The sequence below is a fragment of the Nyctereutes procyonoides genome, unplaced genomic scaffold (assembly GCF_905146905.1).
Source record: "Nyctereutes procyonoides isolate TBG_1078 unplaced genomic scaffold, NYPRO_anot_genome, whole genome shotgun sequence".
In the NCBI taxonomy this organism is placed as follows: domain Eukaryota; kingdom Metazoa; phylum Chordata; class Mammalia; order Carnivora; family Canidae; genus Nyctereutes; species Nyctereutes procyonoides.
Genome location: NW_026575120.1, coordinates 23,211,860 through 23,226,570, shown reverse-complemented (window position 1 = coordinate 23,226,570; position 14,711 = coordinate 23,211,860). Strand labels below are relative to the sequence as shown.

General features: G+C 46.5%; 3 protein-coding genes across 5 annotated transcripts in view; 2 read left to right on the top strand and 1 right to left on the bottom strand.

The window, feature by feature from the left end:
- The window catches only part of PAXIP1 (PAX interacting protein 1), a 50,439-nt gene extending 48,366 nt beyond the window's left edge, over positions 1-2,073 (bottom strand). For both annotated transcript variants that reach the window (XM_055335267.1, XM_055335266.1), the window contains exon 1: positions 1,898-2,073. In XM_055335267.1, the coding sequence (XP_055191242.1) occupies positions 1,898-1,978 (81 nt within the window). In that variant the 5' untranslated portion in view covers positions 1,979-2,073. The remainder of the gene's footprint in view (positions 1-1,897) is intronic.
- On the top strand, positions 1,977-3,455 carry LOC129515714 (spidroin-2-like). Its single transcript, XM_055334755.1, has 3 exons — positions 1,977-1,996; positions 2,070-2,910; positions 3,399-3,455. Exons 1-3 carry the CDS (start codon positions 1,977-1,979, stop codon positions 3,453-3,455), a joined length of 918 nt encoding a protein of 305 aa, XP_055190730.1.
- The window catches only part of HTR5A (5-hydroxytryptamine receptor 5A), a 39,108-nt gene continuing 26,816 nt past the window's right edge, over positions 2,420-14,711 (top strand). Inside the window, exons 1-2 of one of the 2 annotated variants that reach the window (XM_055335494.1) lie at positions 2,420-2,553; positions 3,725-7,515. The gene's annotated coding sequence lies outside the window, so the exon portion shown is untranslated. The remainder of the gene's footprint in view (positions 2,554-3,724; positions 7,516-14,711) is intronic. The other variant, XM_055335495.1, reaches the window with a different exon arrangement.

Below are 14,711 nucleotides of genomic sequence, written 5' to 3'. Positions count from 1 at the left end.
TGTTCAATACACATGAACTTTCTGAATCCAAATTTATAAGATTCAGGAAATCAATGTTCTGGCTCTAAATCATTTAGAAAATCTACTGTTTCACATCAAAGTAGTTTGCCAAGGACATTTTTAAGCACTTAGATTTGACTCATAGTTGAGCAAATATGGTTCCAATTCAGCTCATTCCAGGTTTTAAGTAACATTTGATTCAAGTCCCTCATAAGAGCCAAAGTCCTAAAATGAAATAAAGAGAGTAGGAAGGAGGTGGGGGAGAAGATTGGATAGTGAAAGACAGGAAAATTATCAATACCGGAAAAAGCTGCCACTGTTACAGGCATTCATCATGATCTCTATGGGTTCAACACCGGTTTACCTTTAAATTCAAGGACCAGTCTCTTCACCCTACAGTTACAATAGAACAAGGGTCCACCCTGAAAGTCACACAAGGGAGTTTAGTTTACTAAGATACAAACAGACCAGCCTCTACAAGGTCAAGACCAATCAACCTTCCATAATTCTTTCCATGCCAACCAAGATCATTGGTTAAACACCTGTCTCCCCTCTTGAGGACAAAGGTCTGATCACCTGGCTCCAAGTCTCTTCACCTCCAAGCTTAGCCCTCATAGCATATAAGCCACCCCAGGTAATTTTACCTGCACAAACTTTAATAAAAAGAATGTTGTGAAGATTCACCTGAAATAGATATTCAACTAAGATTCACTTCCACAGTGCAAGAGTAACACCCTGACGTTTAAACAGATGTATTACGGGGGGGGGGGGGGGGGGGGCTTAGAAAAAACGGTATTTTTTGGTATGAGCCTGTTAAATGTTCACAATTTTAGTGCTACCTGGATATCTTCCACATTTACTGTTTAATCCCAATTAGGAAAATCAAGAAATAGGAATTAGAGGGTTTCAAACGAAGCACTTCCCACATGATTGCAGCTGCACAGCCCAGCCTTGTGAGCTCTGGTGGCTGGCCACACCAGGGGCTGGCTGTTCACTACACCCCAGCAGCCTGGACCTGGGGTTCCCACCTGAGCTCCATTCCCTTCACCTTGTCCCCACTCTCGGGCCCCCTGTTCTGGGAGCACAGGCACACGGGGTGGGCAACAGGAAGGATGCTCCTGCTCCAAATCTGCCTCAGAAAGAAGCAAAGTAGCAACTGGCTGAGGTGGCAGATGGGTTTGGGGGACTTACCTATGCGACAGGATGCCGGACCCCCACCAGGCAGAGGCCGGAGACATGGCCCCCCACCCGATATCCCCCCCTCCTCTCTGGTCAGGAAGTAGCCCCCTCTACATGTCGTCCCCTCCCTGACTGAGGGTCCCAGTAGGGCATGACCCAGATCTCCACGCCTCCCTTCATGCTGCCTCTAATCGTGGGTCCTTTAGACCCCGTGTTCCAGCCTCCAGGCCGCGGGTCTAGAAGACGGCCCCCCAGGTCCCCTGCCGTAGGTCCCCTGCCGTAGGTCCCCTGCCGTAGGTCCCCTCCCTGGGTCCTCTCCCGAAGGTCCCTAGGCCGCCCCCCAGGTCCCCTCCCTGGGTCTGCTTCGGAAGGTCGCTGCCCTGGGCTCGCCGGTCGCAGGTCCCGCAGGACCCCCACCCCCAGGTCCTCCACCTGCCCTCCGTGGGTCAGCTCCCGAAGGTCCCTAGGCCGCCCCCCAGGTCCCCTCGCGCAGGTCCCTTTCCCCCGGCCCCCCCGGCCCCCCCGGCCCCCCAGCCCCGGGCCTGCTCGGCGCCCGGCGGCCCAGCGTCCGCGCAGCCAGGCCGGCGGGGCCCAGACGTTCTGCGGCCAGGCGCGCGCCCGCGGCGGGAGCAGGGACGGGACGGGGACGGGGACGGGGACGCGGCGGGCGGAGGGCGCGGGCGGGCGCGGGCGGGCGCGGGCGGGGGCGGCGCGGTACCTGCGGGTCGATGTCGCCCACCGCGTAGTACTTGACCTCTCGGAACATCTCCTCGGGAACTTTGGGCGCCGGGTCCGACATGGTCGCGGTGGCCGGAAGGCTCCGCGGCGGCTCCCGCCCCGCCCCGCGGGGCCCGCTCCCCAACGGCGCGGCCGGGCCCCGGTCCTGCGAGTCGGGCCCGCTCCCCCGCCCTCCGCGCCCCCGCCCGCGCCGAGCGGCCCAAGCGCGGGAGCCGCGCGCGCCCTTCGGGACGCACCATCCCGCCGGCCGCCGAGGGGGAGCGCCGAGGGCCCGGCCGCCCGCCGGCGCCGCCCCCCACCTCCCCCGCGGCTAGGAACCTCCGCGGGCACGGCCCCCACGAGGCCCGCTCCACACACCCGGAACCCGGAGCCGCCGCCGCCACGAGAGGCGGACCCCGAGGACGCGGACAAACCCGCCCCCCCCCCGGCGCGGTCCGAGTGGGCCGGTCCCGGGAAAGAAGGGAACGCGGAGGCCCCTCCCGTCAACACGCGCGGCCGCTCGGGCTGCGCAGGCGCGCGGCGCGGGGGGCGGGGCTGGCGGCGGCGGCGGAGGCGATGGCGGAGGCGATGGCGGCGCGGGGCGGCCTCGGGCCCCGGAGGGACTCCCGTCGCCGCCGGCCGCCCGACGGGACCGAGGTAACGCCGCAGTGCCCGCGGGCGACAGAGGTCGGGTCGCGGGCGCTCGGTCCCAGCCGAGGGGCGGGCGCCGGACGGCGTGCGGGACGGAGGGCGCCGCGGCTGGCCGGGGTCCTGGGCCTCGCCGGTGGGCGTCTCGCCGTCGCACCCGCAGCGCACTCCTGCCGAGGGAGGCCCTGCCCCCCCCCACACACACACACACAGCCCCCGGCGGCGGCCCGTCGTGACGTGCGCGTCCTGACGTCACCCTGCCGGCGCCGCCCTACGTGTCCTCTCCCTGATGTCACCCGGCGGCGCCGCGGAGCAGGCTGCTGTCACCTGCTGAGTGGTCAGCGTTCTCGAGCCAGTGCGAGTGCGGTTGGTTTTTTAAAGACCCGGGAACCTCCGGAGTTCCGTTCTGGGGTCTGCCTGAGCTGTGCGGTCTGAGGGCAGCGTGGGGGAAGATGGGGGGATGGGGGAGGAGGGAGCAGGACGGGGTGGTGGGACCAGGGCAGGGTAGGGTGGGGGGGAGAATGAGGATGAGGAAGGACGGGGAGGACGGAGCAGGACAGGGTGGTGGGACTGGAGAGGAGGAGGCAGGATAGGGGAGGTTGGGGAGGATGGAAGAAGATGGGGTGATTGGACTGGGTAGCCCAGGAGGACGGGAGAAGAAAGGGAAGGACTGGTGGGGGTGTTGGCTGGCCGGGGAGGACGAGGCAGAACGAGGAGGAGGGAGCAGGACAGGGAAGGACGGAAGAAGATGGAGCAGGATGGGGGAGGATAGAGCGGCCGGGGAGGACAGGGCAGCTGGCTGGAGGGCGCCTCGCCGGGTGCGTTTGGACTCACCACTCCCTGTGTGCTTGCAGCCAGCACATTCCTGCGATGCTCCCTGTGTGCTTGCAGCCAGCACATTCCTGCGATGAAAAATAAAAACGTTGAGTGCTTGTTTGAATAAGAGCTGCCCTCCTTACTCTGAGTACCTGACAACGTATTTGATGTTGATGGTTACATTTTATGTTCAATGTTAAGAAAATGGGAGTGTAATAAATCCCTTGTATAAAGACTGAACCAAAATTAGCTGGCCCTGTTATAGTATGACAGGACTCCTTTAGCTCTCTCCTTCTCTGGTTAAACACAAACTGCATAATTTTAAAAGATGTAAAGCATACCAAGCAGGTGTTTTGTTTTCTAGGTTAGAAAACTTGTCTGGTTTAGCAGAACAAACCTACCCTGCTGGGACTCAAGAGTGGACAAGGAGGATGGAAGTAACATCTGTATACATCTGCTCCGTGTAAAATGCCAACCTGTCATCCCCAGGGAGCTGCATGGGCCCATGGTGCACATGTGTGCACCTTGCACCAGCAGCAGGAGGGCCAGGCATCAGCACCCAGGAAACACTCTCAGGGTGCGGTCAACAGGGCCACTTTGCCAGGGACCAACAAATAAAAACCTCTAGACAAGATCAATTCCACATGGGTGCTAGATGCTCTGAGGAAGCCAACAAGACTGGCATCCTGAACCCACCTGCCAAAGGACTTGAGAAGGCAGTTCAGTTTTTTAAAATTAGCCCTACGACTCATAAAAATGATTCTCGCAAAAGGTTCACTTCTTAAGATGTCCATACGCAAAATTATGGAAGAAAAATACCACGTTGAGATGGCTGTATTTTCTTCACAAATAGATATTTCTTGTTGATTTTTGTGGCACTTAGAAGATGTCCCAGATTAGAGATAATAACAGTATTTGATTGATTAAACAGAAGCTTTGCACTTCACTTTGATGCACGTACTACCCTCAGATATGATACCATTAATAGTTTTACACTCCTTCCAGCAAAGTTCAAACCATGGTCATTTCGTTGATAATCAGCCTTCAGATAATAAACAGATATTGCTTGATGCTGATATAGTAAATAGGGTCATACATTTCTTGTTTTCTGTTTTGCAAGTTCGATGGCCCAAGGCTACAAAAAAGTGCAGTGTGAAATTGAAAAAGCAAAACTAGAGCTGAGAATACTTCAGTCATACTGGTGGGAATTTGAAGTGTTATTGAGAAAAGTATTTCCAAATGGCTTTTTCTTTAATGCATCTCTATATTGTATAGAACACTCAGCCTTGTTCTCATATTCAGTTCAGATGGTCACACACCCCTTAAAGTTAGATATTAGCAATGTTTAGTAAACCTTTCATCTAGGTTTATAGACTACAACATTTAACCTTTCTCATAAAAGGAGATACTTACATTAATGTTAGAGGCACAAACAAGCCAGAGTCTTAGAGAACCTGGGAACCCCAAGGGTGTTGTTTATGGGAAAGGTTTGGTCAACTCCCACACAGCACAGTTGCCACCAATAGTCATCTAACTAATGTCTAAAAACTAGAAAACACAAGGAAAAAGTAAATTACCCCAAATCCAATCCCCAGAAGCAAACACTTAAAGACCTTCCGGACATTGTCGCATAGAAAAATATTTCCTTAAAAAAAATTATACTACACAGGCTCTTCTGTTGCCACTTAAGAAAGAATTGTCCTTGTCAGTACATACTCTGCATTATTTAATGCATATGCAGTACAGGTTTTTAATGTACCTGAATTTAACCAACTGTTGCACATTTGTTTCCAGTGTAACAATTACAATGCTGCAGTGAAGCAGTTATCTTAAAAATATACATGCATGTGCGATGTCCTGTATACTGTCCCACTCTCAAAGTTAGAAAGTATGTCCTATACCTGTCTCCCATCACTCTGAGCACAGTGCCTAGCATGCGGTATATTAGCCAAGAGGACTTAAATCAGCAGTTCTCCACTATTGGCAGTTTTGCCACCCTGTCCAGATGGTGTCCAGACAGACAAAATGTCTGGAAACATTTTTGATTGTCAGGACTAGAGGTGGGGCACTAATATTTTGTATAGAGGCCAGGGAGCTGCTAAATATTGTACAATGTGCAGGACAGCCCCAACAGCATAAGCCTGTGCAAAATGTCAACAGCACCACTATGGAGAAACCGTGTTTAAAATGATGGAACAAACTACATTCCACTGAATTAAGACATTGAGATTTTCTTGCACACAACTAGGTGGCTTGCTCAATTAGCTTTCCTCCAAATGGGCACTTAGGGCTTCTGTCATTCTGTGCCTTTGCTGTCTGAGACCCATTTGCTTTCAGATATTCGGACCGAAAGAAAGCTCACAATATCATGCAGGAAGTTCTATGGCCAGGAAAGAGCATCACACTTCTGCACCCAACCACTTCCATTAGCCAAATCCTAGTCTTGTGACCCCCACCTAAACTGCAAGGAAGGCTGGGAAGTGTTGTCTTCTATGTATCTAGGAAAAGGAAATGGGATCGTTGGCATCTTGCCGACTTCTGTCCTTTTTTTTTTTATTTATTTTAAAAACTACAAATTAAGATTGGAGAATGCCAACATAACACAAAATTGTTAGATAATCTTTTTAAATAGCATGTTTGTGTATAGCTGCTCAATAGGTATTTGTTGAATCGTAATTTTTATTTTTTAAAGATTTTATTTGTTTGAGAGAGGGAGAGAGAATATGAGGTGGACTCCGCACTGGGCACAGACCCTGACGCGGGGCTCAATGCAGCCATGAGATCGTGACCTGAGCTGAAACCAAGCCTAACCAACTGAGCCACTTGTGCCCCAATAGTGTGTTTTGTTTTTGTTTTTAAGCAACCAGGTATTTATTGAGGGCCTGCAATGGACCTGCTGGTTATCTTACATCATCTTCCCACCCTCAGATCTACACTCCATCCTTCACCTTGTTCTCTGTCCCAGGACCCTGACCTGACTGGGTTGTATAGTTTCCCTCATACACTGGCTTCCAGGTGAATTTGCTGAAGAGGGAAGCCCAGCGGAGGTTGAGATTAGGCTGTTTATTTCCCACATTCCGCATCAAGTTGGCTTGAGCTGGCGAAGTAACTAACCTGTCCTGCACAACCTTCTCCAACCGGGGTCTTGCCAGCTTGCCTTCCTCTCTTCTCTTTGGACCTAGGCTCCTCCATTATCCACACATCCTGCCTACACCTTTGTGAGTAGTACATTTAAAAACCAACTCGCTCAGATGACCCTGATTTGAGGGTGCTGCTTCAGTTGCAACCCTAGCTGGTATTATGGACATGAAAACCCGATGGGAACAGTGGGAAACGTTTTTGTTTTCTTTCAAATACAATACTATGTCTGCCCTAAAAAAAAAAAAAAACTTACAAGTATCTAGGATACCCAAGCCAGGCATGAGTGGAATTAGTGAGAAATACAGCCGATATTGAGAGAAGAGGTCCCCATGTGCTTAGATAGCTAGGAAAGATGTCTTGTGTGGAGTGGATAAGAAGTAATTCTCAGGGAGATCACAGATGAGCGGCGTGAGGTCAGAAGGCTGGTGTTGCTGAATAGAAAGTTGCACATTTTAGATATTAAGTCATTGATTATTTGATACAAGTAAAAATGGGGAACAATGCAAAATAAATAGGTTCTGTTTAGTGTATGAAAATCTTGGATCCCCACCAGAGCAGACTGTTGCATTTGAGGTATAGAATCATCCTGTAGCTGTGGGAATTGGAGAAAATAGCCTGTTAGCTATTTAAAATGAAGTGGTTTGTGACAACCTGGTTGCAGGATTAACTGCGGCATCATTTATGTCATGGACTTTGAAGTATGTGGAAATAAAGTCGTCATTGTGAGTAGTATTGACCGTTTGATGTGAAGCACTAAACAGCATTAACCTGCCAAGAAATTCAAACACATTTGTTTATAGTAATTAAAATGAACGAGTTCAGCATTCAAATTTGGGGGAAGAATTATGCCCCATCGGCTGCTACTATCGCTTCATGGTAGCCACCTTGATCAGATGGGCTACATTTAATTTCTCTCTGTGTTCACGGGCACCAGCCACAGGAAGTACATGCTGAAGCAAGAGAGCCCTGGAATTTGGAAGATTCCCTACAAATTGGGGCCACTCGCCTTTGCAGGTGAGATCAAGTATCTATCAAAGAGCTCCTCTTCATCAAAACTCTTCTGGGTGGTGGCTTTTGGGAATCTCAATTGGCTTATCTTCACAGGGTGGGTCCCATGAAAGGGCCTTGACCACAGTGCCCCAGGCTCTTGTCAATTGCATGTAGCTTGAGAACATGGTAAACAGGATGGGGAGTCCAAAGACTGCCAAGAGGATACCGGCTCAGATATTTTTAGGCGTAGAAACAGCACTGCCAATGAACTACACACCAAAACCATTATGTTATTACTTTGAGACTTTCTCCAGAGGCTAGAAATAAGTATCCAAAGCTCATCTGGACTGGCATGACAGTTTAAGATTGTAGAGAGAGCTGGGTCTCTGCAAAAATATATGCTTAATTTTATCTCATGGTTCACCAGCTAATTAAGACTGTAAGTGAGGATCTGGTTCTGAACTCTGTCGCACTTTGATAAAGATTTTAATACCTTGACTCTAATTTGCTGAGCCATTCCTTCTCTTTGGGTCTATCTCCATCTTCAAGGTATTGTGAGTCAACCTCACTTCTCTAATAGGATATTCCGACGATGAGAAGCCTGAGGCCCAGAGAACTTAAGTATCTTGCCCCTAGTCACAGTTACTTGCAGAATTTGGGCTAAATCCGTCTTTTTGGATTTATTCTCATTTATTCTTTAGAAGAATTAAAAGGAACAAGGTTTAATTTCACCTATAACAGAAGCAGGAGAAAAGGTACTCTCTAAAAATAATATTCGTGGTATGGAAAACTTAGCTTTGTATCAGTTAAATAGTCCACTGATACATATTTTTGTAGCTAACATCTATTCCTCCTTTGGAATTGGCTGATAATGAAGAGATGATAGTTATATCTAAGTTCAAAACTTACCAATTTTAGTCTTGTGTCAGTTTTAATTTTCTGATTTAATTAGTTTCCTAATTAGAAGGGGTTAAATTAATTAACCTCATTATTTACTATATATTTAATGATTTCTCCTCTATTGGGAGTTACTTAATTTTCAATAATTGGAAAGCTTGTGACAAGAGGGAATATTGCCAAGTTTTATACTTACTGCTTGATGATCAAGGCAAGAACAGGACAGGCTGACGGGAATTTTAGGTGAGGTATCAGGTACATGCAAAGGCCATTTCCTCCTTATTTTGAAACATGGTAAATGTAAAAACAGGTTGAGATTCCATAATTTCTATCAAATTAGAACTCAGTGGATATGTCTTGTATTTAAAGTTAAAAGATATCCTAGGACATAGGATTTTATAAGAAATAGCCCTACCACATGATCTTAGTTAAGGACAATAAAATAATCATAAAGCTTTGAATAATTCTAGATAATCATAATGGCTTTCTGAAATTATCACCCATATAAATGACACAGTAAAATATTCAGATTTTCCTCAGACTTGTTAACAGACTACATCAATGACATTTGAGATGATCCAGTAAAACCATGACCTAATATCCATATGGCTTGTGGAAACCACATAGGCCTGTTCTTTTGGGTGTATGTATGTGTTTATATAAATAATTTGTGGATAGCTATGTTTTAAAGACATGATACACACACACAAAAAGATTAAACAGTTTTTCAAAGAGCAAAAATGAGACTGGATCTGTAAAATGGCTGGATTTTTCTCTTCCCCACTTTCCAAGTACATCCTCATGTAGATTGGAGTGATCAGTCCTATGCTGTGCAGAGAGTATCAGAGACAGCACATGGCTGCCCACTTACCCAGGCCTCTTCATTGCTGCCTGTCCATAGCACAGCACTACCTGGCGGAAGCTCAGGTCCGCCATAGGTTACATGAGGGAAGCTTGGGGGCACAGGTGGTGGTGGTAGTGGTACAGTTTTAAACGCAGATCTAACATATTTAGAAAAATTAGGTGTCTGGTTATAGGAAGTGCACTTCTGTTGAGCAAACATTTATTGAGCATGAGGGAGCACGGCAAATAGGCATTGCTAAGCCGTCAAGATGCCCCCTCAGAATGAGAGCCATTCTTTTTTTTTTTTTTAAGATTTTATTCATTTGAGAGAAAGAGTGCATGCATGCACAGGGGGAGGAGTAGAGAGAGAAGGACAAGCAGACTCCTTGCTGAGCATGGAGTCCAAAGTGGGGCTCGATCCCATGACCCTGAGATCACAACCTGGGCTGAAGTCAAGAGTTGGATGCCCCTGACTGAGAGCTGTTCCCTAAGCAGCATATTAAATTCCAACATGAGTAGCATAGGGTCCTGGAATTCAAGCAGGGAGATGCCATGGGGCCTGGGGTGATTAAGGCTCTGGCAGGTAATAAGGAGAGGAAGAAGGCACCCATTCCTGTTCAGAGCAGCAGCCTCAGCAGATACCCAGCCCGGAACCAACGTGGCAAGACGGCAGCTCCTGACCCAAGGAGGAAGGGGCTGTGGGGCAGGGCTCTGGAAGACACGTACCATGTAGTGGATCAAAAACCTTTAGAGCAGAGCTGTGTAGGAAGTAACAATGATCGCCCACAGTTCTCGTGGATCAGAATCTATCTGTTATGAGGGTGAAAACTGAGCAAGCAGTAGGAGCTGGTCTTCCATTTGATCCCATTTGGAAGATACCTGCCCTATCAGTGTAAAGCAGGCATAGTACCATACGAGTTCCACAGTGCTTGAGAAGTGCTGGCTGCACAGTGCTCCCCTTGGGGGACCCATGCTGCCCATGGTGTCTCACTGCCCATGGGGCACAGTCCAAACCCATTAGCCTGCCATCAGTGAGCACCAGGACCTCCTATACTCCCTGTGGATGCCCCATCATTATCCTCCAGAACTGAGCACCCCACACCTGTCTCTGCTACTTGCCTTCCTCCATGCTCTCTTCCCACCAGACTGAACTGTTTGACTTGCCTCAAGCCTGGCCACGACTCCATGGCTCTCTAAGGTCAGTTGACCTCTCCCTGTGGAACGACCCTCTCCACTCAACGCACCAGAGCCGATCTTACCTCTTCTTATGGCCAAGATCAAACCCCCACGTCTTGAAACATCTCTCGTGACTTGACATAGAATTCTTTTGGTCCTTTCTATTTACAAGTAAATTATGTCAGCAGAGGCTCTTTGGCGTGGATGGAGGATGACTAAGCCAATCAAATAGGAGAGAGTTTATCTCAACCCAGTGTGATGGCTGGTGTGATATGTCTGTGAACCATTTTCAGGGCAAAGGATTTAACAGGGAACCTAAAATGTGAGTGCTTGCCTTCACCCCAATACCTAATATTTAAAATACCAAAAAAGACTTTATTTTGAAACACTTCTTCATCTCATATCTTGTCCCCACCCCACCCCCACATAATCCCTCCACTACTAATTAAAACAAGTCGTATTTCCCTTAACATGTGTTTCTCCCCCCTACACACACTGTTTAAAGTGGTGCCTGATGTCAGGAGGACACATATTTAAAGGGTGGATGGGGACACCTGGGTGGCTCAGCGGTTGAGCACCTGCCTTTGGCTCAGGGCGTGATCCCTGGAGTCCCACGATCAAGTACCACATTGGGCTCCCTGCATGGAGCCTGCATCTCCCTCTGCCTATGTCTCTGCCTGCCTCTCTCTCTCTCTCTCTCTCTCTCTCTCTCTCTCATAAATAAAATATTTTTAAAAAGAATGGATGGATGTGTTTTGAATGAATTAATATCATTGCTAAGGATTCTTCACCCTAGTTTTGGGGCACCTCTAAAGACAGTCATCACTGTGCAAATTTAAAACAAAACTCTTCTCATGAAGTAGCTATGTTAGTGGCTATTGGGTTTTATTTTACAGATAGGGAAATGTTCAGAGAGGTTAAGTCTTGGGTCAGAAAATTTTTGTGTGTGTGAAAGGCCAGGTAAAAAATATTTCAGACATCATGATCTGTAGAGTCTTTTTTTGTTTTCTTTACCTTGGCAGTTGCAGTGGGAAGGCAGCCATAGACAATGTGCTTACCAATGAGCAAGGCTGTGTTCCAATAGAACTTTACTTGCAAAAACAGGCAATGGGCCAGATTTAGCCTTTGGGCCTAAGTTTGCTGACATGGGGTGGGGGGTGAGGGAATCCAGGGTTACAGACTTGAAAGTGGAAGAAACAAAGGCTGACACCAACAGGTGTGAACGAAGCCACCAGCCTCATGGCCCCCGTTGGCACACTTTCTGCTTCACTGTGATAATTCTGCTCTCGGGAGGTCTGTCTGAATGCTTGACCATCAGGAAAACAGGGGGATTAGGGCTAATTAATTAGTCCAGACTTTGAAATCCAGAGAGAAAAGGGCCTCATATTAAGTGCAAATCATCATCCTAAGTAATATATTTGTGGCACTTTCATTAAATTTTCTCTCAAATCTTGAAAAATATGTATCTCCTGGCTGCCAACATTTTCATCTTAGCATAATTATGAAGCCTCCCCAAATAATCATTTTTCAGTTTGTGATACTCAGTGGGGCACAATGCCAGCTGCTGAGACTTGACCGAGCTGTTTGAGACTTATTAGCATGGCACAGGTGAAAATGAGTAAAGTCTTAGTGAAATTCGTTCATAGTATATCGAATATAAATGCCTATTGTGTAGTGACGCTCGTGGAAAAAAAAGAAAAGCACTCATCTGAAAGAAGTTATAATAATTCAGTGTCTGCCAAGATAAATATAAGGATTTTTAGGCACATTTTCACAAGATATTTCACAAGATAAAACTATTTTTGTTACCAAAAAAAAAAAAAAAGCCGGACATTTCAACACGAGATAATTGTTTTTAGGGATAACATGTTCACAAAGAGAAAATGGTGGCAAAATTAGGTATGTGGTTCCTTAAATAAGTTAAAATACATTTTCTTTTTTTCCATTTCCTAACATGAACAAATATTTTGGACCTTAAGCTTAGAACAAATCTGAGGACTATAAATCTTAAAAAGTGTCACTCTTTATTTATGACATTCTATTCCTAGTCAATTCTAAATTGTTAAATTCTAAATTCTTACATTATTTTTCTAAGATATTAATTTAAAACCCAATTAAATCAAAGTTCTAACACTATCCTCTATTTCCTAAGTAGAAAGTATCTCACTCAATTTAAATCAGCTCATCTTCTGGAGTGCCTGGATGGCTCAGTCAGTGCAGTGTACGACTCTTGATTTCATTTCATGGTACTGCGATCGAGCCCCACATCAGGCTCCCTACCCAGCGCTGAGTCTGCTCCTCCCTCTCCCTTTGCTCCTCCCCATTACTCATGTTCCAGCTCTCTCTCTTTCTCTCTCTCTCTCTCTCTCAAATAAATAAATCTAAAAAAAAAATCAGTTCATCTTCTCCCCTTAAGCACCAGCTGCTACTCGCAGAGAACGCAGGAAGTACCTTGCCCGTTGGGAGTATGGAGGCTATAGGATGAATCAGAAAGAAAGTTACAGGAAGGAAACAGCTGGTGTGCTTTGATTGAGTGGCACCGACTATTTCATTTGTAACATCAGAAAATGCACTGGGGTCAGCATTGAGGGTATTGATACTCATCTGCTCCTGCGTTGCTCACATACTCAGAAGAGTCTGCTGCATACCCATAGAGAGAAAGGAAACCAAGCCCATGACAAGCAGAGAGGAACCTCAGTGAACACAGAACCAATTTATTTTCAGAACCCTTTGCCTGGGCAACTAGTTTCAATGATTAATTGATTTAATAGAGTTCTGGATCATTCCAACATATTTCTCAGTGGGAGAATTTACTTAATCTGTTTGCCTGTGTGTCTGGGAGCTCTGAGAACGTTCACAGGAGTACAAAAAAATAGTGTTGAGTGCCATGTTCCATTGCTATAGAAAATTTTCACTTTTTGGAGGGTAGGGGTCATAACATCAGCAACACCGAATTTTTACATTTTAAGTTTGTCAGTGGTATGTTTCCTTCCATTTATCTACGTGTTTAATAGAATCAGAGAAAGGAGCTTCATTTATACCTTCTTTAGCAGCGATATTTACAGGAAGATTCGTCAGAGATTAGCACACTTGAAACTCAATCCATCGATGTTTGCCAGTTTGCCACAATGTGTTGTTATTCTAGGCAGTCCCTTCTTGGAACCCATCCTAGGAACGATTGCTTATATCTTCAATCAGATATTTTCAGATATAAAAGTATTAATTCCAGTCTTCTTGATGCTGAAGGTGCTAAGATGCAAATAAAAATGAGAGGCTTTGCTGGGACTTGAGCAGGGTCACGCCAAACTTTCCCTCCTCTCTCTCCTCCATACTCTCTTCTCAGTTTTCTTCCATGGTGCATACTGATCCTCTCTTCATCTTGTGTGACTCAATGTCATCCCTCCTCTTCACATCTTCAGTGCTCAGATGGGAGGCTTGGAGAAATTGGGGTTGGTAAGGTAAAACATGCCAGAGGAAGGTTTAAATCAGGAGAAACAGGACTGCTTTTGCCATGTAAACAGCTTTGAACTACAATTAAGGACAGGTGCTTTCATTTCTGTAAAATTGAATCCTGATTCTTAAAGATTGCTGGATCACACATTGTTAATTTTAATAGGTCCTCCTTTTCTTTTTTAAGATTTTATTTATATATTCATGAGAGACAGAGAGAGAGGTGCAGAGACACAGGCAGAGGGAGAAGCAGGCTCCATGCAGGAGCCCGATGTGGGACTCGATCCTAGGTCTCCAGGATCACACCCTCGGCTGAAGGCGGCGCTAAACCACTGAGCCACCCGTGCTGCCCAGATCCTCCTTTTCTATTTGGGATTATTTCCTCCACAAATTAACTTATATTTCCACCAACAATTTTCGTTACTATCAGCAGTGTGTAAGGTACCTGACTCCCTTACACTCTCATCAACTTTGGATGTTGTGCTACTTTTTTTACCCATCAATTTAGAAAAATGAAGATGATTTTAAAAAGCAAACTATAGCATTTCCCTATCTGCACATAAGATTGAGAGCCTTTTCATGTCTTAATTTGCTGTTAGCACAGCAATTTTCTCATTTTTAATTCACATTCTTGATCAGGAATGCTTTGCAAATTCAACCCTGGTGAGATGTCCTTGGAGGCAAGCGTGTATGTGTTTGTGTACATAAGAAGGTGAGATACATATGTGTATACAAATTCATACATATACATACATATATGCACATATGTGTGTGTGAAAGACATGTAGCAAGATGTTTACATTGGTGAGCCCAGGTTATGAAAGATGCATTCTCATTATTCTTTCGACTTTTTC

Coding starts and splice junctions, on each gene's coding strand:
- LOC129515714 (XM_055334755.1), top strand. CDS start 1,977: ATGGTCGCGGTGGCCGGAAG. Junction 1,997..2,069: donor ATGGTCGCGGTGGCCGGAAG/GCTCCGCGGCGG, acceptor CGGTCCTGCGAG/TCGGGCCCGCTCCCCCGCCC. Junction 2,911..3,398: donor CTCGAGCCAGTGCGAGTGCG/GTTGGTTTTTTA, acceptor GTGTGCTTGCAG/CCAGCACATTCCTGCGATGC.